The 27,405-nt window shown below is 45.6% G+C and overlaps 1 protein-coding gene across 1 annotated transcript in view; it reads right to left on the bottom strand.

Annotated features, from left to right (window-relative positions):
- Nucleotides 1–27,405, bottom strand: part of WDFY4 (WDFY family member 4) — a 294,420-nt gene that overhangs the window by 166,826 nt on the left and 100,189 nt on the right. The window contains exons 20-26 of the mRNA XM_082637674.1: nt 17,071–17,302; nt 15,870–16,015; nt 14,680–14,791; nt 13,779–13,969; nt 7,174–7,326; nt 2,746–2,819; nt 553–714 (exon numbers count right to left, since the gene is read on the bottom strand). Coding sequence (XP_082493800.1) covers nt 553–714; nt 2,746–2,819; nt 7,174–7,326; nt 13,779–13,969; nt 14,680–14,791; nt 15,870–16,015; nt 17,071–17,302 — 1,070 coding nt within the window. The remainder of the gene's footprint in view (nt 1–552; nt 715–2,745; nt 2,820–7,173; nt 7,327–13,778; nt 13,970–14,679; nt 14,792–15,869; nt 16,016–17,070; nt 17,303–27,405) is intronic.

The raw sequence follows: 27,405 nt of genomic DNA, 5'->3' as shown, positions 1-27,405 counted from the left end.
CACACGTGAAGGTTTTCTACAGTGATCCACCTAAATGCGGCTTCAAGGGAGGCTTTGAGGGGAATCGCGTTATTCTGTGATCAATGTGATATTTCCAAAGACTTCTCAGATCTGTCAGGATTCATCAGAGCAGCTAACTCTGGCTCTGCCAGCTCAACAGAACAAACAGGGATGAGGACAGAAAAGGTGAATGTCCTGCCAGTGGGGACTATCCTTTGGGAAGTCTGCAAAAGGCAGGCATGTTGGGTTGTTGGTCAGTGAGGATGCCTGTGCTCACGGAATTTCTGGAGTTCTTGGCACACGAGGTGTGTCCGAGCACCAGGGAGCAGTGAACACACAGCCTGCTGGGGAGTCTAGCGGACCCACCCCTTTTTTCAGCTCTCCGCCCTGAACAGAGAAACTCCTAGGAGGTTCCAAGGAAATAGAACCTGCTGCTGCATTGAAGGGGCAGTGCTGCTGGGCTGAGCATGGTCAGCGGAGAGCTGGCGCCTACCTTCCCTCCTTAAACAGCCCCGAGGCTCTGCCCTTCGCCCCGGGGAGCTGGCGCAGTACCTGCGCAAGTCCTGGAGGCTGAAGTGGCCCCTCAGCTGACAGCCCAGGATGGCAATGATGGTGGGTATCTTGGAGGGGGCGAGGCCTGGCTCGTTGAAGAGGAAGATGAGCTTGGGAATAAGCCGCGCCTGGTGAGCAACTTCAGCATTCCGGGGTCCTTCCCTGGCGAGCCCGGGAGAGAGGCAGTAAAAGCTTTTACTGGAATGAACCAAATTTGCTGTGTTTCTGCTAAAAAGGTTCCACCGGCTGGGCTTGCTCCATGGCCCTCTGACTCCGATGCACTCTTGGCAACTCGTCAAAACGCTGTCAGACACCCATCGAATATGTGTCTGCCCAGTACCAGAGTCGCTCAGGGATGAGCCTCCCGGTGCCCTTCCACCCCTCCACCCCCTCACGCCCCCACCCCTGAAAACTGCCTTCAAAGACAACCCCAGCTATTGACTTTTAAATTCCAAGCCTCAGGGAAAACTAATGCTGGTCTCAGAAAACTCAGAACAAAGAGAGCAGACTGGAGCGTGACCGCGGAGCACTTCCCAATAGCCGGAGCGCGGGCCTCCGCGAGCCCATCTGGGTGTGCGTCTTCCTGCCCACCCCAAACCACAAAGTGGATGAACACGCCGCTGAGAGTCAAAGGGGGAGAGAGACAGAATTCAAGCCTCCGCACTCCCTCCTTAGGATAATCGCAAATACAATTTCCAGTAAATTCTACTCCCCCAAAGAAAACAGCTTCCAGGGTGAGTGTCCGTCTCTTAGAAAACAACAGGTACAGAAAGAAAGTGGAAAGTGAGAAAGAAAATAAAGGTGGAGGAGAATGAATTTGGGTGGATGGCTCCTTCTTGAACTGTCTTTTCAGTACTACTATGTTGAATTCTGCCGAGTGCCACATCTCTGATACACTAAAGAGGTAGAACCAGCCCAGTTCTGCGTGTGACTTGCTCTCATGGGCTCAATGGGAAGATGTGCATTCATCACCTGTAAGTCCCCACTGTCCTTTGTGCTCTTTCTAATCACAGCACTGAGTAGCCTGCTCTTCTGTATTCCTTCACCACAGGGCTATGTCTTGCCCTTCTCTGAACTTCTAGCGCTAAGAACTGTTATGGAATGGAGTGGGTTTATAATAGATAGTCCATCATGAACGGCTGCATGAAAAGATGGCTGCAAATACATTCAAAACACTGAGGTCCTAATGATCTCCAGAAGAGCTGACATGTGAGGAGGCAGGTGGGGGTGTGTGTGAACGGCTTTATTTGTAAGGAGGGAGGTGGATTGATCGGTTGGCACTCCTGCCTCCCTTCTCCCATATTCTGATCCCTGGTTTTCCTTGGGAATTACCTCTTTCTAACTCCCCTCCACCCGCTCCAGAGGGGAAGTCATGCTGCCTGGCCACATGACCCAAGATGGCCCCGTGAGACTCCATCCTATTGCTAGGACTATCGAGTGAAAAGGAAGCCCTGTCTTCCGACTGTGCTGAGCAGAGGACATGCTGTGAGGATGCCCAGCCAGAATGAAGTTAGCACAGAAGAAAACACAGGTGAGATGAGGGACCGACCTCAGATAAAGTAATATGAGCATCATCCAGACAACATATGAAGATCTGCCTCAGTCAGTTGCATGAGCCAATAAATTTCCTCTTTCCCCACCTTCCTTTTTTCCCCTCCCTTTCTTCCTTCCTTAAGTTGGTTTGAGTTGTATTTCTGCCACTTGCAATCAAAAGAGCCCTGAATAATTCAAAAAGTGACACTCAGTGTGATGGTATTTGGAGGTGGGGCTTTTGGGAGATGCTTGGGTTATGAGAGTGGAGCCCTCATGAATGGGATTAGCACCCTTATAAAAGAGACCCCAGAGAGTTCCCTCACCCCTTCTGCCATGTGAGGTTGTAGTGAGAAGACAGCCAACTATGAACCAGGAAGTAGGTCCCCACCAGACACTGAATCTGCCAGAGCCTTGACCTTAGACTTCCAGCCTTCAGAACGGTGAGAAATAAATTTCTGTGATTTGTAAGCCACCCAGTCTATGGTATTTTCATTATAGCAGCTGTGTAGACTAAGACAGACATGCTACCACCTGGGGACCCAGTGCTCTGGGAGGGGAGAAGGCCGTGGTTGCTGAACCACCAGCTGTCCTGTCCTCTCAGCCCCTGTTCTTGGCATGAAGCCTTTGACTGTACCCCCAGGCTGCCAAAGCCCAGCTTACCTTGGTGATTGAAGGATTTCTACAAGATGGGAAAAGAGGGAGTGCTCCAAGTTGTCCGCAGCATTCATCCAGAGCTAGAAGACAGAACAAACACAGTGAAACCAAGGTGTGTGGAGAGAAGGGTTTCCAGGCAGCGTGAGCAGGTACGGTGCTGGGTGTGGTCTCCTTTGGCTTGGAATCACTAACACAGCTTACCAGCTCTGCAATCAGACTAGCTCTCCTGACAGCTAGAAAGTAGAGGGCACCTCCCCCAGGGGCAAATGCAAACACCATTCCTATCTTCCCCATCTCTGCTGCTCTCTGGAGCTTCACTGTAGGTCTAGATTCTAACCAAGGACACCTGCACTAACCATCTCCTACGTGTGTCCCACCCTGGGCCCTGCAACCTGTGTGTCCACACACCAAACAACATCTCATTTTCATTGGACCCTACAAGGTAAATACCAGTGCTCCCAATTCAGAGATGTGAAAAGACAGGCTGAGACAGACTACTGAGTGACAGGTACCTCACCACCGGCAAGTGATAGGACTGGAATTAGAAGCTGAGTCCCACCTCTCAGGTTTTACGCTGTAGCAACTTGTGCATGCAGTTTCTTCAGTTCCCCTATCTACAGAACCTGCAGCACAGCCCATGTTCCCATCTCCTGTAAACACAATTGTGCGTGACATGCAGGTGTGAAATGCACTGAGATTCTGAGAGTGAACTTTATCACTCGGGTTGCTTTCTTCATTGTAAACAAAATGCAGCTGCTCCCCATCCTTCTGGGGCAGAGGTGATGGTGTGCCTTCATGTCTCATTTCTACTTCCCTTTAGAGAGCTCTACTATTTCTCATCTAAATGCTGATGTTTCCTAAGGCCCAGAATCTATAAGGTTCAGGTGCAGGATTATAAGAGTGCACTCATATAGCAGCAAAAAGAGCTCACACTTACAAATGATACCGTTTGCTTGAGGCAAGAAGCATCATACAAAGTCCTAAAATGATATCATTATCTGCGTTTAGTAGATAAGAACAGTGAGGCTCAGAGAGACTGAGTAACTTGTCTGGCGCCCCACAGTTTTTAATTGGCAGAGACTGGCTTCAAAGCCTGGTCAATCTGACCATGAAGCCCACTCTCTTGCCTCCTCTCTGTGTTCCCCTACAGGCATCTCCTGCAGACAGTGACCCAGAGGGTCAATAATCAACCTCGTAAGGTAGATAGCTAGTGGGAAGCAGCCGCATAGCACAGGGAGATCAGCTCGGTGCTTTGTGACCGCCTGGAGGGGTGGGATAGGGAGGGTGGGAGGGAGACGCAAGAGGGAGGGGATATGGGAACATATGTATATGTATAACTGATTCATTTTGTTATAAAGCAGAAACTAACACACCATTGTTAAACAATTATACTCCAATAATAAATAATAATAATAATAATAATAATAATAATCAACCTCACTTGAACCAAGCAGGTGGCCATGGCTCCATCCTTTCACTTACTGGGGAAAACAGAAGAGTCTCAGTGGATATAAGTTTATCAGGAAGGCAGAGACTGTCCCTCCCCAGTCCCCAGGGCCCAGCATCACACATGCCATGTAGTGGGCACTTAATAAGGATCCATTACATTTTTTAAAAGAGTGAATGCAAAGTAAACCAAAGTAAGATAAGTGGATTACTCTTAAGCCAGAAACAGGCTGACAGATTTCCAGCTCCTGTAAGCACAGCCACTGCCCAGTATACACAGAGGTGGGGCAGCTGCCATTTAAAAGAGCTGGTGTGGATCGATGTGGCTACCAGGGAGGTAGGGGTAGCCAGACATGGCATCCCAACATACTCAAGTGGGTGCCAAGAGCTTTGCATACTTGGAATTCATTCATTCATTCACGAAGGCAACCATGAGCAAATGATACAGCAGGCTCTGTGTCAGGAGCTGGAAGAGCTGAGAAAGTAAGACAGGAACCCTGTGGTACCCCTTACCCTTCCCACAAAACAATACCCCTCCCCCCGTTTCCTTTTCCAGAGCTTTAGAACAATAAGAAGTTGCCACAGCACATTTGAGGCTGCCTAGCTCTTTCAGAAATTATTTTATATAATACCAACTGTCTGAATTTTGGGAAACATGCATAACTGAATCTTGTGGTTGTCATCCTGTGTCACATAACCCCTGTACTAAAGACTGCATTGAGATGTCTGGCTTAAATTTGTTTGAATATCAAATTTTGTTCTCTTCCCCACCCCTGGGACCACCTCACTCTCAGAAAGAGGTGGCCTTTTCTGAGACCACAAGCCTAAGACACGCATGACTTCGACGTCCTGTCCCTTCCAGCTTCTCAACTTCCTGTCCCTCCCTGCTGCACACCCGTCATCAAGGATCACGCGCCTTCTCCTGTAACCCACTCTCTGTTCTCCAAACCCTCCCTTTCCTTGAAGGACTTGTCCTGTCAGTTTGATTCTCACACTGGTATTTTAACCACCCCTTTTTCACTGCTCAAGTCTCCTACCTAAGTTCTGAAACGCTCCTCCTATTTCCTTCTCTCTCTCTTTCTTCTTCAAAAGCCCACTGACTGTCTCCTTCCCGCCTCCTCCCCGCTCTTCACCTCATGTCTGACCCCACCATTTACTCTTCACTGGGCCCGTCAGTGACCTCCAAACACAACCCACACAGCCCTGCCCTTACTTCGCCTGATGTTGGCAGACACTGGGGAAACTCTTCTTCTTTCTGAAATTCTCTCCTCCCAATCTTTTAAAAATTTTATTTCATTTCATTTTGTTTTAGTGTGTTTTTTTTTAGCATCTTTTTGCTTGTTTTTATTGGTTGCCTATTTTCTTAACCCCAGTAAAAAAGCACTGGCTCAGCTGAGGGGTAAGTTTATTCAGGGAAGGGACGGGTGGTGCCCATGGTGGTTCCAGGAACAGGCAGTGGGAGCACGGTGGGTTCCTGCATGGGTCATTCCTGGGCTGGGCTGGGCTGATGGCAATGATGTCGTGGAGCCAAGCTGCCTGAGCACGGCCGCAGCATTTTGGAAGGGTCAGCAGTGCTGCCAAGGCATGCTGTCTTCTTTACCAGGGTAGTAAAGCCATTTGTGCATATCTGCTTCCCCGTTGTGCACAGGAAGCCCGTATCGCAGGCCTTGCTGGATTCCCCCACAAGCCTTGCATCTATCTGCAGATGCAGGTCTGGTCCAATTAAGATAGTATTTCATTTAGGTTTTTTGTAGCTTTTATTTATGAGTAAGATTGACCTGTACTTTTTCATTTCCCATACTATCCGTTTTTCGTTCTGGTACCAAGATTAGCTCATAAAAGAAGCTGGGAGAAATAATACCTACACTATGATCATGACTATGATTTTTAAAGAATACATATATTATGCATAGAAAGTACAAAAAAGGGATGCATTCAAAGTTAACAACAGTCGTCTGGGTCTCAGAAAGAGGAGTTTTTCTTCTATTTTTCTGTAATTTAAAATATTCTATAACAAGCACATATTATTTTTTAATTAAAATAAACAGTTTTAAAAACACTTCCATGGACTGCAGTGTGTACCGGCTAAAGTGTGCGTCCTGCAGCTTACCATCCTCCGCTGTCTTCTCTCCCTCCCCCTCCAGCCTCACCTCTACCTGCAACAACATCCCCACAGGTGCCCCAAGCCCCTTGCTCTCAAATCCCCATGGTTGCTCTCATCCCCACGTGTAAGCAAATAGCATCCACTCCACCTGAAATATTCCCCCATTGAACACATTCTGTCAAACTCAGCCCCAGAGCCCAGATCCGCTGAGCTGACTGTCCTCTCCTTCCACTCCCCAGATGCCCTGTGCCTCCCTTACTGGCACCCAGCACATTGTAGCACCACCTTTGTCGTGTCCTGGGCCCCATCGTTGCATGCAGGGGCTGCATCCTGGTTATCACCATGTCTCCAGAACACACCAGTGCCCGACCCTAGTGGGCACTCAGTAAACGATGCTTCGTGAATGGATCTATCCACCCAAAGGTCTGTGCAGTACTCCTCACTCAGCCTCAGGTGTGCCCTCAGCATCTCTCACTCATCCCTTTGAAGGAACATTTATAAACAGCAAAGCACCATCCAAAGGAATTGGTATGTTTTAAAATCCTTCTTATATATGGAAGCTTACACTTTTAAAATCCTTTTCCAGATACTATCTGATTTGGCTCCCACACCAGCCTGTGAGGGAGAGGAGATGGTCTCCCTTTCACACATGAGAAGACTGAAACTCAGAGAAGTCAAGAGACGTGCCCGAGGCCACACAGCCCATTGGTGGTAGGAGTTAATTATTAACCAAGGTCTCTGAACTTCAAAGCCTTGTCAGTTTTCTCTCTCACTACCATCTTGACCATCGAGGAAGCTGACCTGCTGGGTTTAGAGAAAGCTCCAGGCTTTCTGTACCATCACACACCTGTTCCTTTAGGGCTAGTGACCAGTCTCCAGTTTACCTCGAAATTGCAGAGGATGTGCTGGAAGACACCAATGTTGGTGATAGCAGAGGACCCAAAGCCCAGTTCTGCAGTGCCGGCAACAGACAGCATCAGCTGAAAAATGCGATGGTTTAGGAAAGAGGTCTTTTTCCTCAGGAGAAACGCCATTATCTGCAAAGGTTAAAACACAAAGCAGTTTACTCATGAATACATCATCACCGCTCTTTCTCCCTCACCCACTTGTTCCTACCAGCACCTTTGGTCAGCCCAGTCTGAAAACGCTCCGCTCTCTGGTGCTACCTCTTCCATTCCCTTGTTATCAGAAGGAAAACATATACCAACTTCTGTGGCTGCTTCCCCACCAGTGTCTACTTTTCTGTACTTGAGGCTTCACCTCTCACTGTGGGCCCCCAGCTCCTTCCTGAATCTTACACATTTCCAGGATGCCACCTTCTCCTGGTTTCTTTCTACATTTCTGTGTACTTTTCTCATTTTCCTTTACTGAATCCTACATTCACACCCATCCTACTGATGTTGCTATATCACTAGGAAGCCACCACCTGCCCACGAACCCAGTCACATCAGCTTCACTTCAGGCTGCTGCCAACAGATGTGCCATTCTGCTGTGCCAGGCCCTGGGAAACTGGCAACACGCAAGCAACCATACCGAGTTGGAGGCACTGGGATCCCAGTGGCCCACACTCATCTCAGAGACTAATAAGATGGACCTCACCTAGCCTCATGTCTCTGCTGACCTCAGTCACACAGAAGTCAGGCTGACCCGCCATCTACTTGCATCTGGGTTCTCATCAACTTCATCTGGATTCTCAGCTCAGCTCATCCACAACTCAATTCCCTACGCCTGTATCTGACACAGTCCACCCTTCTCCCTGTCCTCTCAGACACGCTCTTCCAGTGTGTCATTAGGAAGTCTCACTTGTTGTTATGAACTGAATGTCTGTTCCTCCCCAAATTCACATGTTGAAACTCTATTCCCCAATATGATGGTATTTGGAGACAGGTCTTTTGGGATATAATTAGCATTAGATGAGGTCATGAGGGTGGAACCCTCACAGGTGGGATTAGTGCCCTTATAAGAGTCACAAGGGAGCTTTCTTCCTCTCTCTGCTCTGCCATGTGAGGATACAATGAGAAGTTGGCCATCTGCAATCCAGAAGGGAGTCCTCACTCAACCTGACCATGCTGGCACCCTGATCTTGGACTTCCCAGTCTCCAGAACTGTGAGAAAATTAATTTCTGTTGTTTATAAGCCACCCAGTCTATAGTATTCTGTTATAGCAGCCCAAACTGACTGAGACTACTGTAATCAGAAAATAATATCTTTTCAGACTGTTCCAGTCACTTCTTCAGCATATCCCCACTCCCCAACCAGGACATAATTAGGATGGCTGAAAGCTGCTTGAGAAAAATCACTCAGGCTGACTGGTTTCACTTTACATTAATAGTGTCAAATGTCAAATTAGTACTCAATTTGGCCTGGCAGTCCAACTCTTTTTTCAGTAAGCTGGCTTTCCTCATCCTAAAGATGATGATCTCATCTCTTCTCCTCTCTCCTTCAGGCTCCCTCCCCTCTACCACCTGACTCAGTACACAGCTGAGAATTTAGAACCCATCAGACATGAGCACTCTCATGTCCCCACCAGCAGATCCACAAATGCCTGCACTGCATTCCTTCCTGTCACAAGCAGGGTTTCTATTCACCTGGCCTCTGGGACCCACCCCTCGCCTGCTCCTTGGGATAGCTCTTCTCTCCTAGCTTCATCCATCCTTCCCTCTTCTGTCACTTTCTTCCCGACAAATATGCCCTAGTAGTTCTCCTTTTAAAGATAACCTTCTCTTGAACCCTAATCCCTCTAGTTTGGGCCCCATTTCTCTACTCTTCTTTGTAGGTAAACTTCTTGAAAGCACTATCGGACTTCCCTGGCAGTGCAGTGGTTAAGAATCTGCCTACCAATGCAGGGGACACGGGTTCGAGCTCTGGTCTGGGAAGATCCCACAGGCCGTGGAGCGACTAAGCCTGAAAGCCACAACTGCTGAAGCCTGCACACCCTAGAGCCCAAGCGCCACAACTACTGAGCCCTCGTGGCATGCTGCAACTACTGAAGCTCGCGTGCCTAGAGCTTGTGCTCCGCAACAAGAGAAGCCACTGCAATAAGAAGCCCTCGCACTGCTACGAAGAGTAGCCCCCGCCCGCTGCAACTAGAGGAAGCCCGTGCGCAGCAACGAGGACCCAAAGCAGCCAAAGATTTTTTAAAATTTAAAAAAATAGAAAGCACTATCAACACACTCAGGCTCCACATCCTCACTTCACATTCTCTTCTCAACCCCCTTCCACTGGTTGCTGCCTCTTCCTGCCCACCTGCCTTAGAAAGGTCACTAGTGACTCCCAGGTGCCAAGTCCAACAGGGACTTCTCTGTCCCTAGTTTGCTGCATTATTTATCAGCATCTAGCATTGTTTGACTATGCCCACCTTCTCAGAACACTTTATTTTTCAAATTCTTTAACAAAGCATTTCTTAATTTTCTCTTCCTTCTTCCCTCTCAACCTCCCTTGTTGGGTTTTCATATTTCCAAGCTCTACCTGGTTAGTTCCTCACTGCTTCCTCCTTTGTCCTCTTCTCTCCTTTCACTACTCCTTTTCTTTGGCTACTTCATCAATTTCCTTAGATTAAATACCATCATGATGATATTGATGACTCTCACATCTATACCTCCCTCCAAGCATGCCCTTCTGAACTCCAGAGCTGGGTATCCCACCTGATATTTTACCTTTGATGTCTCACAGTCACTTCACACTTAGCATGTCCCAAATGTCTTATTCCTTCCTGTCGGCAGCACTCTGGGTGCACAGCACTGGCTGTTTTCATATGCTACGTGCCAAGACTGCTCACAAAGACTCCAAGTCTCCCCAGATCTGGGATGCAGTCTCACATCATGTTGGATTCTATCCAGTCTCCGATCTTGACCCTTCAAACCATCTTCCACACAGGTGTCAAATGTCATTCTAAAGCATCATTCATTCCACTTCCCTGTTCTAAGCCTGTGAATGGTTACTCGTCACCTCTGAGATAAGATCCATGTTCCATGGAGTGGTGGGGCTCTGACCCTTCTGTCTCCATCTAGGCTGTGCACCTGCCTGCAATTGTACTTTCCTCCCAGCCATGTTGAGGAACCCATCTTGGATCCCTTAAGTGTTCATAATGTTAATCTAGAACACCATCCTCCATCTTTACCATGTTATGAAAATCCATCTTATAAAACTTGGCTGGATGTCACCTTGTCTGACAAGAGGATGATAAATAAGTTTGATAGAAATAACAGATAGGAAGGGTTATGCTCTCCAATCAGCAAACCAACAGATGAATACAGAGTAAACGTCTAAAAAATGATTAAATCCACTCCTGAGCCAGCCAGTTAATTAAAGACCCTTGTTTTCATTCACTGATTCATTCCAAAAATCATTACTGAACACTTACTGTCTACCATGTGCTCTTAGGATGCAACAATGAACAAGCAAACCCAGTCCTGTCCTCACGGGGCTTGTGTCTAGGGGCAAAACAGACCACAAACATGGCAACAAGTACATATACAACATGCCAAACAGGCATGCACATTAGGAAGAAACATAGCAAGAAAATGTGTCTAGAAGGAGATGAGGGTTCTGTTTTATAAAGGGTCGTCAGGGAAGGCAAAAAAATAATAATAAAAATCTTGTTTCTTTACTCAAACCTGTCATTTCCCACCTCTCTACCACTACCTCTTTTCCTGAATACATAAATTTTTGAAATATTTCTATTGTAAGCCATAGGAGTTTTAAAATTTTTTCTTCTGCCTTCACATGTAAAGCTACAATGAATCTCTGAATCTGATGGGTTCTTTACTCAAACTATTTGGGAGTCCTTGTCTCGTGATAGTATTTTTCTCTCTACCTCATTAGACAATGTTGTAGGCTGACTGTATCTCCTCAAAATTTATATATTGAAACCTAATTGCCTGTATGATGGTATTAGGAGGCAGGGCCTTTAGGAGATGATTAGGTCATAAGGATGGAGCTCTCGTGAGTGGGATTAGTATCCTTATAAAATAGACCCCTGAGAGCTCCTTCATCTTTTCTGCCATGTGAGGACACAGCAGAAAGATGGTTGTCTATGAAACAGGAAGTAGGTCCTCACCAGACACCAAATCTGCCAGCACCATGGTCTTGGATTTCTCACTCTATAGCACTCTGAGAAATAAATTTCTGTGGCTGTTAAGCCACCTCATCTATGGTATCTTTTATAGCAGCCTAAACAGACTGAGTCAGACAGAAATTTCCACGGAGGGAGGGACTAAACCCATTTATTCATCTGTATCCCTAGCCTGACACTGTGCCTGGCTCTTAGGAGGTGCTCAGTCAATATGAGTTGAGTAAATAGATTCCATTCAAGGGCCACTTTTTGCCTCTCCCATCTCTTTCGGAAAAACTCAGCCAATCCAGTCCTCTAGGCCTTCTCCGATCCCCTGTCTTTTTAAAGAAGCTCTTTGTGACTCCTCTACCAAGTGTGACGCGGCCGCCTCGGCAGCTCTGGAGCACGTGAACGCTCCCAAGGCACTGTATTCATGCGACAAGCACTCACTGAGAACTCACGACGTGCCAGGCCCTGCAGTGGGCAGCGAGGAGACAACAGTGAACACAACAGGGCCCAGCTCTTAGGAGCTCCAGGGTTCTGGGAAGATGGAAGGTAACCACCGGGTCATGGAGACTGTGGTAGCCCTGGAAGAGAATCTCGGACACTTGTTGCATTTGATTTGTACTAAAATTATTTTGGTATTCATCTTATTTTATCCTTCTAGGTCTACCCACGAGAGCAGGAACTGCTTTGGACCTTTTTAGAAATGCTCACAGTAATTATTAAAATCCCTAGCCAGAGCGGACATCCATGTGCTGAACTGGGACAAATCCCACTACTACTGCCTTTAACAATATAATCAGAGAAAACTGTTATATACCAGGAGCCTCAATACTTGCATTTTGATATAAATCTGGCCACACCCATTCATTTATTCCCCAGATATTTACTGAGTCTTTCTGGTCTCAGTAATACACTGGCAAAGAACAAGAAAAGCCCAGCGCTTTAGACCATTACAGTCTGATGGAGATGAGCAGAGTGATTATCACAGCACTGCATGAGAGCAGTTAGACCTGGGCATACACACAGTGCCACAGAGGCCGGGAGACGACCACACAGGCAGTGCAGGGGTCAGGGGAAATGTCCCCCTTGCCACTGGAGCTCGACCTGGGAAAACAAGAAGGGAAGTACCTGGGAAAAATGATCTACAAACCGCAGGCACAGGAACGCAGGGTCACACTATGTGTTTAGTGATCCATGACCACACAGGATTTGAGGACACAGGAGTGTAGGGTATGAAACGTTGGCCGGGTGGGAGGTGGGGCTGGAAGCACAGGTTGGTAGCCAGTTAGAAAGGCCTTTAGGAGTTGGGATATTGTATCAACGACCGGACGTGTCTGAAGGGTTTGCACGAGGCAGAGGTGTCATCAGGTCTATAATGTAGAGCTGTGACTGGCATCAGTGGACCTTGAGGGCGAGGCAGGAGGAAGGGGCTGCTGTCTGGCCGTGGGAGCAGTCCAGGTGAGGGGGTGTGTGCCTGACGTGACACCATACAGCTTTCTTCTCAGACCCTGACTCGGGGGCCGAAGAGACAGGGAGGCCCTCCCCCTGCCCCCACTGTGCCCAGGAGGAAACTGCAGCCTCCGTGCCCCAGCGACCTTGTCTAGGCTTTGACCCTATTCCTGCCCTCCATGAGCCCTTTCTTGGCTGCTTCCCAGCCAGGCAGGGCATTCCTGAAGGACAGTGTCTACAACTCGTCTGACATTATGAACAGTAAACAGCAATAACAGTCACAGTGCACACACACGGCAGTTACTCTGGGCAGGCACATGTCTAAGCACTCAGCATATATTAACTCAGCTATCACAATCCTACAAAATAGGTGTTGCTATTATTCCCATTTTACACAGAGGAGAACTGAAGCACAGAGAGATTAAAAACTAAAGATGGCCAACATTTCTAGGGCACTTACTCTGGGCCAGACATAATTCTAAGCCCTTCACTTGTATTAAATCATCTAGTCCTCACTGCAACCCCATGATACAGGAGATATGATAGATCATATCGTGCAGGTGGAGAAACCGAGACAGAGAGGGTTAATAACTCAGGACTCAGGCAAAGTTAAGTAGTAAGTTAGGCAGAGGCTCAATTCAAACGCAGCATTCTAGTTCTATGGTCTAGGCTCTTAGCCATCATGCTAGATGCGAAGTGGGGGGACCACAAATGATTCCTGAATTCATCAGTGAAAGGTGCCGGCAGCCGCAGACAGGTGAGCATCCCCATCCTGATCAGAGTCCCTCTCTGGCTGTCTGTCACCTGGCCCTCTGCTCTGGTGACACTGGTCTCAGGACCCAGGGACCTTCAGTTTCCCTTCTCCAAAAGTCATGCTAGTGGGAATGTCCACTTGGGCCAGCAAGCCTCCTCCCTGCTCCTCGGGGATGCCAGCTCCTTGCACGGGGGGCACTTCAGGCTCAGATGTGAGGGTGGGATTACCTGGTACCCACAGATGAGCTGCATCAGGCGATCACACATGACATTGCTGGTCAGGACCGAGTGCAGGACTTTCACAGCTGCGTACAAGGTGTGGTCATCCGTTGCTAAGGAAATGAGGCCCAGGAGGATGGCGGGGCCACCGATGAAGTCCAGGCTGCTGGCAGCAGGGCTGGAGTGGAACACCCTTACCCCTGTGTGGGACAAAAGGCATTCCTGAGTATACTACAGCTTCACTGCAGTGGAAGTTCCCTCGGCACCATGCAAGAGCTGTCAGGAACATCATCTACTCACAGCGGGGGGGCCTGTGCATAGGACAGGCTGGGAGGAAAAGTAGGGGCTTTGAAAGTTTTAGGTCAATGAGAAATCCTGTGCTGAGTCCTTTCTGGGTCACAGAAGGCTGAAACAGCCCAGGGGATTTCAGACCTCCACCCTCCGTCTCAGTCCAGAGTGCCGGATGAGCCAGCTGCCCTCTGAGCCTCAGTTTGCTGGCTGCTCTGACAACTTCTGGCTCTTGTCTGCCCTCTAGATCTGCAACGTTGGACCCTTGCATCAGTTCATGGTTTTGCTCTTGCCTGACAGCAAGGCAGCCAACAGTCGCCGGCTGTTGTTTTCACCCAAACAGCCACAACCATTGCCTCTGCTCAGAGGCCCCACTGTACTCACTTCATTGTGCATAGACGCCAGCCCGGTTAGTAGCGAGTTCACGACCAGTTGTCAGATGCAGCAAAGTGAACTGACCTCTGCAGGGAGGCGAACTCTCTGGTGAGATTAACTCCCAACTCTTGCCCTCACTGTTCCAGCTCCTCAGCCCTCTCAGTCCTGCCTGCCGCTCCAGAATTCCAGGCTGCATAAGCAATGACAGCCACAACCCTTCTTCCCAAATAGCAGTAAAGGTTCATACCTAATTGGCCCATGGCCACGGCTCCAATGGTTCGAAGAGAACCCGAGAGGTGACTAGCACAATTTCTTAGCAAGAACACAGGCGTGGCATTGTTGCGGGCTGAAATGTTCATCTAGAGAAATTGGTAACAATTAATCCAAGAAACCTTCCTGGGAAGGAGGAGGTCTTGTTCATGAGCTCCTGGAGGGCAGGCACCCCCAGGCCTGGCACTCCGTAAGTGTAAGTCAGTGAATGAAGAATAACTGAACCAACGTCAGAGGGACTGAAGCCAAAATTCAGGTTCCCCTGTCCTGCCTCCCAGGCTCTGGCTTAATCATAAGGGAGCAACTTCGGTTATACAACTGTGCCACCAGTGTCCCGCATGCTCACTAGTGTAAACAAATGGTCACAGTGAGGAGCTGATGAGAGCAGGAAGGACCTGAGGACACTGGAGGTGGAACGGTGCTGTGAAGGCCAGAGCTGCCTCCTTCCCGATCTAGGGTCATCCAGCTCTGCAAGCCCTGGCATCATCGGTCTCAGACGGCCAGGAAGACAGGGACCCTGGTCTCCTCCAGCAGTTCTGTGCTGGTAAGGCACAGCTTTGGTGCTCAACAGGACTTAACCCCTGATCCTGCCGTCTCAGTAAAGGGAAGGGGCCTTTTGTCTGTGAGGGTGGAGAGAATGTAAACAAAACAGCCCACATTCATCAGCAGTAAGCAGTAAGCAAAAGAGCTCTTTATGCAGGAATTATGCAGGAAGAGCTCTTTATGCAGGAATTAGGAAATAGGAAGTCTAATGGCATCTTCATCTATAAACATGTCTGCTTGCTGTTTTGCAAGTTTGTTGTTTGCATAAACACAGTGATTCAAAGAATATTCTGTAATGTTGGGGGGTTAGTAGCACCCAGAAAAGGGAAGCTCAGTCGTGTTCCCAGTGTCACAGAGGCTTTTTAAATATTCCATTTGTTCTTGCTCTACCAAGGAAAATGAAGAGCACCTACTTTCTTCTCAGAAATAAGAGGTTTAGTCTTGAGGGGTGCAAATGGGCGGGCGTCATGAAATATTTTAACAAATGAAGTGGGAAGCACGCCTGTGTGTAACTGCCTACACATGCACAAACGTGAATTAGTATTCACTTAATCACTGAAAGCTGAAGGAAGCCATGAGATCATGATTCCAAAATGGAGCAGCAAGTGAAGTCAGAGGGCATACCTCTTTGGCAATCAGGCGGCTGTCCACCTCATTGTATGCATTTCTGATGTCTGCAACGCTGGTGATGGAGGAGCTGGCTATATGAAGGCCAAAGGAAACCCTTTCCTCTGCAACCAGGGGCATCACTTCCATACAAGGGTCCTCTCCTAAAATAACACATCTTCAGTTATTTCTATACTCACTTTACTGAGTAGGAAATTAAGCCTCAGAAGAGTAAGTATCTACTGCTACAAGGAGAAGTAATCACTGAGGAATGTTTGTAGCTGCTATATGTTGTTACATTGTATGTTATATATTACATGTTTTGCCCCTAACTGTGATTTCTGACACATAGAAAACTGTAGAGAAATCTCACAATATTAACCCTACTATAAAAATAGAGGCATTCCAGGTATGAAATTACTAAAGCTTGAGACACCTATCGAGAATGTAACCTCTCTCCCAAAATGCTGGGCCGAAAGCCCTAAGGTTTTCAATGAGCTGCATGTACATGGTAAACACATCCTTTGGCATGAGTGCCCAGGTCGCTGAGTCAAGGACAGCCACATGTGGTACTTGAGAAGCATCGTGTGAATAGAGAGTTGATGAAACTTTGGCTCTGGACCTGACCTCCTCACATTGTTCTGGCCAGTGCCCTTTGCCAGAGGAAATGAAGATCAAAGAAGACATGGAGCCTGGAGACAGAAACACTCCACAGCACTCAATCGCCCTTCACCATGCACAAAGGCTTCCATACATAGATTCATTTATCATTCTTCCCAGATGGGAGCTGACCCCCTTGACTTGACGGAGCACAGAGAGCTATGTTCCCTGCTTGAACAGCCAACAATCAATAATGAAAATGTGGATGTTTTGTCTGCCTGTTTAATAATTGAAGACAACAGTATACTTTAGTTAAAAAGCTTCTTCATTAAAAGGAATGTAACTTATTTATCTCATTCACTTCCCCCTTTCCTTGCTGATGGTATTACCCACCCAGTTTCCTCCATTATGTGTGTTGGAACTGAAATCTAAAGGAGATTGTCATTTCCTTTTCTGACATTTTCTATTGGATTGTAAATATGTAATGATCCAATTACAGAGGTTTTCCCTAATGACTAGCCTGTGCTGAGTGTATTCTTTATAAATAAGCTATAAATAACTGAATGTCCATTTAAAAAATAGTATCAGCAAGATCATTATAAATCAAAACACCCCATACCTTGGGCATGCACAGCTTGGAAGTTACCACAGTATCTTGGGCCAAGTTTGTTAATAACTTCCAGAGTTTCCATTGAGATGGCTTCTTCGAAGAGGTATGCAGGGCCCAGACGCCATATTAATAATGACTTTTGTTTCCAAACTTGAGGGGTAGCAATATATCCATAAACATCCACAAATGAAGATGGATCCATTGAAAGGAATGGTCCTGGTAAGGCCTGAATGTACAACATCTGTTAACATAAAAAGGTTGGGGGGGGATGTAGATGGGAGGTGTTTAACCTCAGAATTAATCAAACAAACACATAAAATATAAAGTGATGTACCTTCTTCTCTCAAAGTGAAAACTTCTTTTATCTAAAAACATTACAAAGATAGCTCTCAAAGCTGAGAAACAGTGCACAGAACAGTTTATAAAATGCTGGTGGGAGTAAAAAACTGACACTGTGCCTTTGGAAACAAATTTAGTAAGAAATATAAAGTGCCACTAAAAGGTTCATCTTTTTCTTCCCAGTCATTTCACAAAGAACTTAAATGTCCAATATTGGTACCTTAATTAAGTTTTATATACTAAAAATAATTACAGACTGGAAAGGAAGAAATAAAACTGTCTCTATTTGCAGATGGTATGTCCATGTAGCAAATTCCAAAGAATCTACCAAAAAAAAGACACTTCCTAGAACTAATACCTGAGTTCAGCAAGGTCACAGGATACATGATCAACACACAAAGATCGATTGCATTCTATACACTAACAAAGAAGGTGCAGAAACTGTAACTGCTCACGAGAAAATTAAATACTTTTTTGCTCTGCAAAATCCCATTATGATAAAGGATGAAAAGTATGCTATAGATTAGGAGAAATTATTTACAAATTACATATCTAACAAAGGACGGGTATCTAAAATATTTAGATAAACTCTTAAAATTCAACAGTAAAAAACAAACAATCCAATTAGAAAATGAGTGAAACACGTGCATAAGACATCACTAAAGAGGATATACAAGCTGCAAATAAGCACATGAGAGGATGTTCAATCTCATTAGCCATAAAGGAAATGCAAACTAAAAACAAGAGATATCATCACTACCCACCTATCAGAATGGCTCATTAAAAAAGAGTGACATCACCAAATGCAGAGAAACGAGACCACTCATCCATTGCTGGTGGGAATGTAAAATGGCACAGTCACTATGGAAAAATATTTTGGCAGTTTCTTATAAAACTAAACATGCACTTACCACAGGACCCAGCAATTAGACTCTTAGGCATTTAACCCAGAGAAATAAAGACTTAAGCTCACACAAAAACCTGTACATAAATGTACATAGCAGCTTTATTTGTAACATCCCCAAACTGGGAACACCTCAGATGTCCTTCAATGGGTGAATGGTTATATATCCATATCTGAGTAGTATGGAATACTATTCAGCAATAAAAAAGGGATGAACTACTGACACATACAGCAACTAAGATAAATTTCCAGAGAATTATGCTGAATAAAAATCTAATCCTAAATATCACATACTGTATGATTCCATAGATATAACCACATCTTTTAAATGACAACATTTTAGCTTACTGGTTGCCAAGTTTAGGGACAGGGATTGGGAGCAGGTGTGGGTGGGTGGTGGTGGTAGTTATAAAAATACAACAAAAGAGACCCTTGTGGTGATGGAAATGTTCTGTATCTTGGTGGGAGCAGTGGATGCAAGAACATACAAATGTGATAAAATTGTATGGAACTAAATACACACACACGGGTACAAGTAAAACTGGGGAAATCTGAATAAATTAGCAGATTGTATCAATGTCAATATCTTGGCTGTGATATTCTATAGTTTTGCAAGATATTACCATTGGAGTAAACTGGATGAAAGGTACACAAGATTCCTCTCTTTCTTACCACTAAATGTTAGCCTACAATTTTCTCAAAAATTTCGATAAAAGAAATAGTTAACAGATTATCAGAAATTCAAAAATAATAGTTTCATAGCCCATGTAGATAAAACATTTTAAAATGATAGTGTTAACTAAGTAGTATATAAAATGTTTTATACAATAAAGTCACAACTATTTTATTAAAGGAATAAAAACTGAAAGAAACTATAAATGATGGTAAGGTAGAAGGAATGTAGGTAATCTTTCTTCTTTATTTTTCAGTTATTTCAAAATGTGTTTATATTATTTTTATAACGACTACAAAATTATACATGAATATGTATATAAATACATATTTTTTAAATGAGAGGTTATATAATTTCAGAAATATTCTTTTTATCCTTACCAATTAAATAAGATTTTCAAATAAAAACAAACCAAGTTTTTCCAAGCTGTCAAGCCTACCTAGAGTGAGGTCTACTGTGCTCTCTCTCCCCTTTCCCATCCTTTTAGGCAGAGACTTTTTCTCCCACATGACAAAGGTGCCCCACCCCTCCAATCCACCTTGTCCCCTTCTTCTCAGATTCCTACGGTGTATACTCACTGCACTATTCAGATTGATTTATAGACATAAGATGTCTCAGATTGCTCCCAAATCATTTTGCTCAATTCAAGCTGTTAACACACTCCCCACCTTTCACAGTTGAACTTGACTTCCCTTGGAAATAAAACCAAAGGCTCTAACATTTGAGAACAGCTCTTTCACTAGGTTATCCCCAACCAAAGCCCATTCTGTTCTTGCCCATCTGTGACCTGCGTCTAAACACATACCTTTATGTTTATCCCGATTAAATTTCACTTGCTGATTCTGACCGGAATTGTTGAAATCATCTTGGAAAGTCAACTCTGTCAGACTTGGCCCTTGGCCATTCTCCATGGCATATTCTGGCATATTCCCATAGCATCATACCACTTCCAACCTCCCTGCTGACTGAATCTGGTTTAGCTGGTCCCACAGGATTGGATGTTCATCCATGTACCAATTCACTAAACAATACCATCAGCCAGTCCATGTTACTCCTTGCGGCTATAAATTCAGTGCAATTCATCAAGTGTTTATTGCATGCTTTCTGTATGCCAGTCCTGTGCTAGGTGCAAGCAAGTTCCAGATATCAATAGGACAAGCCTCTTAGCCTCAAGGTACATGATCTATTTCACAGAACACAACCTATTCTATGAAACAAGACAGAATGCCAACATATTCTGTGAAAGAGGACCAAAACTAGTCCACTCTGTAATTATGCCTAAACAGATTAAAAACAAAGACACTGGGAAACCACAAATGTGACCACACTTTCCACCCTGGCTAATGTGAGTGACCACTGCTCCTTCTCCACTGACAGCTCAAGCCCTGCCCCATTCCTCCTACCTCCTGAAAAAAAGTTCTGAACATACACAGACACCAAATTGCCTTTCTGACAGCACCCAAGTCAGAACAGACTGACCTCCACTTCTTCGAACCCTCCCCAAAAATCACCTAAAATGAGCCCAAATCCTATTAGCTCCTCCTAAGTCCTTATTACCCAATGGGGTAAGGAGTCTCTTGCTACAGCAAGCTTAATAAATGTAACTCTTGTTTTGTACTATATGCATGCTCCTGGAGGTATTTGGCTGGTAGGCATGGACAATTCCTAACACCTAGTAGGTGTTCAATAAATATTTAATGAGGGAAGGAAGGGAGGGAGGGAAGGAATTGTTAATGATTTAAGAAAAAAGTTAACTTTATGTTTTGAAGGACCTTTGTCATGCTCCTGGTGAATCTTTCTGGTTACCCCTGCTTTTTTTGATAAGACATTTACCAGAAGATAGCATCAAATTCATCTTCAGGTGTTCCACAGAATTTAGGTTGTTCTAACCTAATGATTCTCAACCTGGGTGATTTTGCCCTCCCCCACCAAGACATTTGGAAATGTCTAGAGACATTTTTGGTGGTCACAGCTGGGCAGAAGGAGATGCTATAGCATCTTTGGTGGGGGCACAGATGTTGCTAAGTGTCCTAATACACACAGAATAGGACCCCACAGCAAAGAATGATCGGGCCCCAAATGTCAAACTATTGAAATGGGAAACCCTATTCATCTCAAGTTCTCCATTCTGGCTTCATATTGGAATCACTTGGGAAACTTTGAAAACATCACCAAATTACCCCACTCACAGACATTCTGCTTTATTTAATCTGGGGCATAGCCCATGCAAGAGAACTTTTAAAAGACTTCCCAAAAGATTCAAGAATGTAGCCTAGGGGGACCCGGAGGAAGATGGCGGAAGAGTAAGACGCGGAGATCACCTTCCTCCCCACAGATACATCAGAAATTCATCTACACGTGGAACAACTCCTACAGAACACCTACTGAACGCTGACAGAAGACCTCAGACCCCCCAAAAGGCAAGAAACTCCCCACATACCTGGGTAGGGCAAAAGAAAAAAAAGAATAAACAGAGACAATAGGATAGGGACGGGACCTGCACCAGTGGGAGGGAGCCGTGAAGGAGGGAAGGTTTCTACACACTACAAGCCCCTTCGCGGGCGGAGACTGCAGGTGGCGGAGGGGGAAAGCTTCGGAGTAGCGGAGGAGAGCACAGCAACAGGGGTGTGGAGGGCAAAGCGGAGAGATTCCGGCACAGAGGATTGGTGCCCTCAGGCACACACCAGCCCGAGAGGCTTGTCTGCTCGGCCGCCGCGGCGGGCGGGGCTGGGAGCTGAGGCTCGGGTATCGGCTTTCAGTCGGAGCGCAGGGAGAGGACTGGGGCTGGCGGCAGGAAGAGAGCCTGAAGGGGTTAGTGCACCACGGCTAGCCCGGAGGGAGTCCGGGGAAAGGGTCTGGAGCTGCTGAAGAGGCAAGAGACTTTTTTCCCTTTTGTTTCCTGGTGCGCGAGGAGAGGGCATTAAGAGGGCTGCTTGGGGAAGCGCCGGAGACAGGCGCGAGCCGCGGGTAAGGCGCGGACCTCGGAGACGGGCGTGGGCCCCCGCCGCCCGCCGCCACCGCCACGGCCCGCCGCCGCCCGCCGCCGCCGCGGCCCGCCGCCGCCGCCGCCGTCCCCGCCGCCGTCCCCGCCGCCCGCCGCCGCCGCCGCCGCCGCCACCGCCGCCGCCGCGGGGCCTGTGTGCGAGCGCGGGTCACTGTCCGCCCCGACTTCCGGGGGGCCTGTGCACCCCGCCACTGCCGGGGTCCCGAGACCCGGGGACGGATTTCCCGGGAAAGCGCACGGAGCGCCACGGGCTGCTGCAACGTCATGCCGGCCTCTGCCGCCGCAGGCCCGCCCCACACTGCGCGCCCCTCCCTCCCCGCTGCCTGAGTGAGCCAGAGCCCCTGAATCAGCGGCTCCTTTAAACCCGTCCTGTCTGAGCGAAGAACGGACGCCCTCCGGCGACCTACGCGCAGAGGCGGGGCCAGGTCCAAGGCTGAGACCCGGGAGCTGTGAGAGCAGAGACAGGGAAATCTCTCTGTGCAGCCTCGGAGGCAGCGGATTAAGGCTCCACGGTCCATTTGATGTGCCCTGCGTCTGTGGAGTGCATGAATGGACAGCGAATCATCCCAAATTGAGGAAGTGGACTTTGAGGACAAGATTTAAGACTTTCCCCCCTTTTCCTCTTTTGACAACGAATTATCCCAAATTGAGGAGGTGGACTTGGAGAGCAAGATTTTTGATTTTTCCCCTTGCTCTCTTTTTGTGAATGTGTATGTGTAATCTTCTGTGTAAGATTCTCTCTGTATAGCTTTACTTCCACCATATGTCCCAGGGTTCTATCGGTCCGTTTTTTTTTTCAATAATTACTTTCTAATTTTAATAACGCTACTATATTTCATACTTTATTCTATTTTACTTTACCTGCTCTTTCTTTTTTTCCTACCTTCCCTTCCTCCCTCCCTCCCTCCGCTCCTCCTTTCCTTCTTTCTTTTTCTTTCCTCCCTCCCTCCCTCCCACCCTTCTTCTTTCCACTTTCTTTTTCTTTCCTTCCTCCCTCCCTCCCTCCTGTCTTTCTTTCTTTCTTTCCTTCCTCCCTCCCTCCCTCCCTCCCTCCCTCCCTTCTTCCATTCACTCTTCCTTTTGCTTCCATTCCTCCCTCCCTCCTTTCTTTCCTTCTTTCTTTCCATCCTTCCTCCCTCCCTCCCTCCTTTCTTTCTTTCTTCCTTCCTTCCTTTCTTCCCTTCTTCCTTTCTTTCCCTCTCTCTTTCTTTCTTCTACTAATTCTTTCTTTCTACTTTTTCTCCCTGTTATTCTGAGCCGGGTGGATGAAAGGCTCTTGGTGCTGCAGCCAGGAGTCAGTGCTGTGCCTCTGAAGTGGGAGAGCCAACTTCAGGACACGGGTCCACAAGAGACCTCCCAACTCCATATAATATCAAGCAGCGAAAATCTCCCAGAGATCTCCATCCCAACACCAGCACCCAGCTTCAGTCAACGACCAGCAACCTACAGTGCTGGTCACCCTATGCCAAGCAACTAGCAAGGCAGGAACACAACCCCACCCATTAGCAGAGAGGCTACCTAAAAACATAATAAGGCCATAGGCACCCCAAAACACACCACCAGACGTGGACCTGTCCACCAGAAAGACAAGATCGAGCCTCAACCACCAGAACACAGGCATTAGTCCCCCCCACCAGGAAGCCTACACAACCTACTGAAACAACCTTAGCCACTGGGGTCAGACACCAAAAACAACGGGAACTACGAATCTGCAGCCTGCGAAAAGGAGACCCCAAACACAGTGACATAAGCAAAATGAGAAGACAGAAAAACACACAGCAGGAGAAGGAGCAAGATAAAAACCCGCCAGACCTAACAAATGAAGAGGTAATAGGCAGTCTACCTGAAAAAGAATTCAGAATAATGATGGTAAAGATGATCCAAGATTCTATTTCCAAGATCCAAAATCTTGGAAATAGAATAGACAAAATGCAAGAAACAGTTAACAAGGACCTAGAAGAACTAAAGATGAATCAAGCATCGATTAAAAACACAATACATGGGGCTTCCCTGGTGGCGCAGTGGTTGAGAGTCCGCCTGCCGATGCAGGGGACACGGGTTCGTGCCCCGGTCTGGGAAGATCCCACATGCCGCGGAGCGGCTGGGCCCGTGAGCCATGGCCGCTGAGCCTGCGCGTCCGGAGCCTGTGCACCCCAACGGGAGAAGCCACAACAGTGAGAGGCCCACATACAAAAAAAAAAAGCCCGCAAAAAAAAAAAAAAAACACAATACATGAAATGAAAAATACTCTAGATGGGATCAATAGCAGAATAACTGAGGCAGAAGAACGGATAAGTGAGGTGGAAGATAAAATAGTGGAAATAACTGATGCAGAGCAAAATAAAGAAAAAAGAATGAAAAGAACAGAGAACAGTCTCAGAGACCTCTGGGACAACATTAAACGCACCAACATTCGAATTATAGGGGTTCCAGAAGAAGAAGAGAAAAAGAAAGGGACTGAGAAAATATTTGAAGAGATTATAGTTGAAAACTTCCCCAATATGGGAAAGGAAATAGTTAATCAAGTCCAGGAGGCACAGAGAGTCCCATACAGAATAAATCCAAGGAGAAATACACCAAGACACATATTAATCAAACTGTCAAAAATTAAACACAAAGAAATCATATTAAAAGCAGCAAGGCAAAAACAACAAATAACACACAAGGGAATCCCCATCAGGTTAACAGCTGATCTCTCAGCAGAAACTCTACAAGCCAGAAGGGAGTGGCAGGACATAATTAAAGTGATGAAGGAGAGAAACCTGCAACCAAGATTACTCTACCCAGCAAGGATCTCATTCAGATTTGATGGAGAAATTAAAACCTTTACAGACAGGCAAAAGCTGAGAGAGTTCAGCACCACCAAACCAGCTTTACAACAAATGCTAAAGGATCTTCTCTAGGCAAGAAACACAACAGAAGGAATATACCTACAATAACGAACCCAAAGCAATTAAGGAAATGGGAATAGGAACATACATATCAATAATTACCTTAAATGTAAATGGACTAAATGCTCCCACCAAAAGACACAGAGTGGCTGAATGGATACAAAAACAAGACCCATATATATGCTGTCTACAAGAGACACACTTCAGACCTAGAGACACATACAGATTGAAAGTAAGGGGATGGAAAAAGATATTCCATGCAAATGGAAATCAAAAGAAAGCTGGAGTAGCAATTCTTATATCAGACAAAATAGACTTTAAAATAAAGACTATTAGAAGAGACAAAGAAGGACACTACATAACAATAAAGGGATCGATCCAAGAAGAAGATATAACAATTGTAAATATTTATGCACCCAACATAGGAGCACCTCAATACATAAGGCAAATACTAACAGCCATAAAAGGGGAAATCGACAGTAACACAATCATAGTAGGGGACTTTAACACCCCACTTTCACCAATGGACAGATCATCCAAAATGAAAATAAATAAGGAAACACAAGCTTTAAATGATACATTAAACAAGATGGACTTAATTGATATTTATAGGACATTCCATCCAAAAACAACAGAATACACATTTTTCTCAAGTGCTCATGGAACATTCTCCAGGATAGATCATATCTTGGGTCACAAATCAAGCCTTGGTAAATTTAAGAAAATTGAAATTGTATCAAGTATCTTTTCCGACCACAATGCTATGAGACTAGACATCAATTACAGGAAAAGATCTGTAAAAAATACAAACACATGGAGGCTAAACAATACACTACTCAATAACGAAGTGATCACTGAAGAAATCAAAGAGGAAGTTAAAAAATACCTAGAAACAAATGACAATGGAGACACGACGACCCAAAACCTATGGGACGCAGCAAAAGCAGTTCTAAGGGGGAAGTTTATAGCAATACAATCCCACCTTAAGAAACAGGAAACATTTCGAGTAAACAACCTGACCCTGCACCTAAAGCAATTAGAGAAAGAAGAACAAAAAAACCCCAAAGCTAGCAGAAGGAAAGAAATCATAAAGATCAGATCAGAAATAAATGAAAAAGAAATGAAGGAAACGATAGCAAAGATCAACCAAACTAAAAGCTGGTTTTTTGAGAAGATAAACAAAATTGACAAACCATTAGCCAGACTCATCAAGAAAAGAAGGGAGAAGACTCAAATCAATAGAATTAGAAATGAAAAAGGAGAAGTAACAACTGACACTGCAGAAATACAAAAGATCATGAGAGATTACTATAAGCAACTCTATGCCAATAAAATGGACAACCTGGAAGAAATGGACAAATTCTTAGAAATGCACAACCTGCCAAGACTGACTCAGGAAGAAATAGAAAATATGAATAGACCAATCGCAAGCACTGAAATTGAAACTGTGATTAAAAATCTTCCAACAAACAAAAGCCCAGGACCAGATGGCTTCACAGGCGAATTCTATCAAACATTTAGAGAAGAGCTAACACCCATCCTTCTCAAACTCTTCCAAACAATATCAGAGGAAGGAACACTCCCAAACTCATTCTACGAGGCCACCATCACCTTGATACCAAAACCAGGCAAGGATGTCACAAAGAAAGAAAACTGCAGGCCAATATCACTGATGAACATAGATGCAAAAATCCTCAACAAAATACTAGCAAACAGAATCCAACAGCACATTAAAAGGATCATACACCATGATCAAGTGGGGTTTATTCCAGGAATGCAAGGATTCTTCAATATACACAAATCAATCAGTGTGATACACCATATTAACAAGTTGAAGGAGAAAAACCATATGATCATCTCAATAGATGCAGAGAAAGCTTTCGACAAAATTCAACACCCATTTATGATAAAAACCCTGCAGAAAGTAGGCATAGAGGGATCTTTCCTCAACATAATAAAGGCCATATATGACAAACCCACAGCCAACAATGTCCTCAATGGTGAAAAACTGAAACCATTTCCACTAAGATCAGGAACAAGACAAGGCTGCCCACTCTCACCACTCTTATTCAACATAGTTTTGGAAGTTTTAGCCACAGCAATCAGAGAAGAAAAGGAAATAAAAGGAATCCAAATCAGAAAAGAAGAAGTAAAGCTGTCACTGTTTGCAGATGACATGATACTATACATAGAGAATCCTAAAGATGCTACCGAAAAACTACTAGAGCTAATCAATGAATTTGGTAAAGTAGCAGGATACAAAATTAATGTACAGAAATCTCTGGCATTCCTGTACACTAATGATGAAAAATCTGAAAATGAAATCAAGAAAACACTCCCATTTACCATTGCAACAAAAAGAATAAAATATCTAGGAATAAACCTACCTAAGGAGACAAAAGACCTGTATGCAGAAAATTATAAGACACTGATGAAAGAAATTAAAGATGATACAAATAGATGGAGAGATATACCATGCTCCTGGATTGGAAGAATCAATATTGTGAAAATGACTCTACTACCCAAAGCAATC

Source organism: Mesoplodon mirus, assembly GCF_964341445.2.
Source record: "Mesoplodon mirus genome assembly, chromosome: 2".
NCBI lineage: Eukaryota > Metazoa > Chordata > Mammalia > Artiodactyla > Ziphiidae > Mesoplodon > Mesoplodon mirus.
This window is presented reverse-complemented; position numbering and strand designations above follow the sequence as displayed.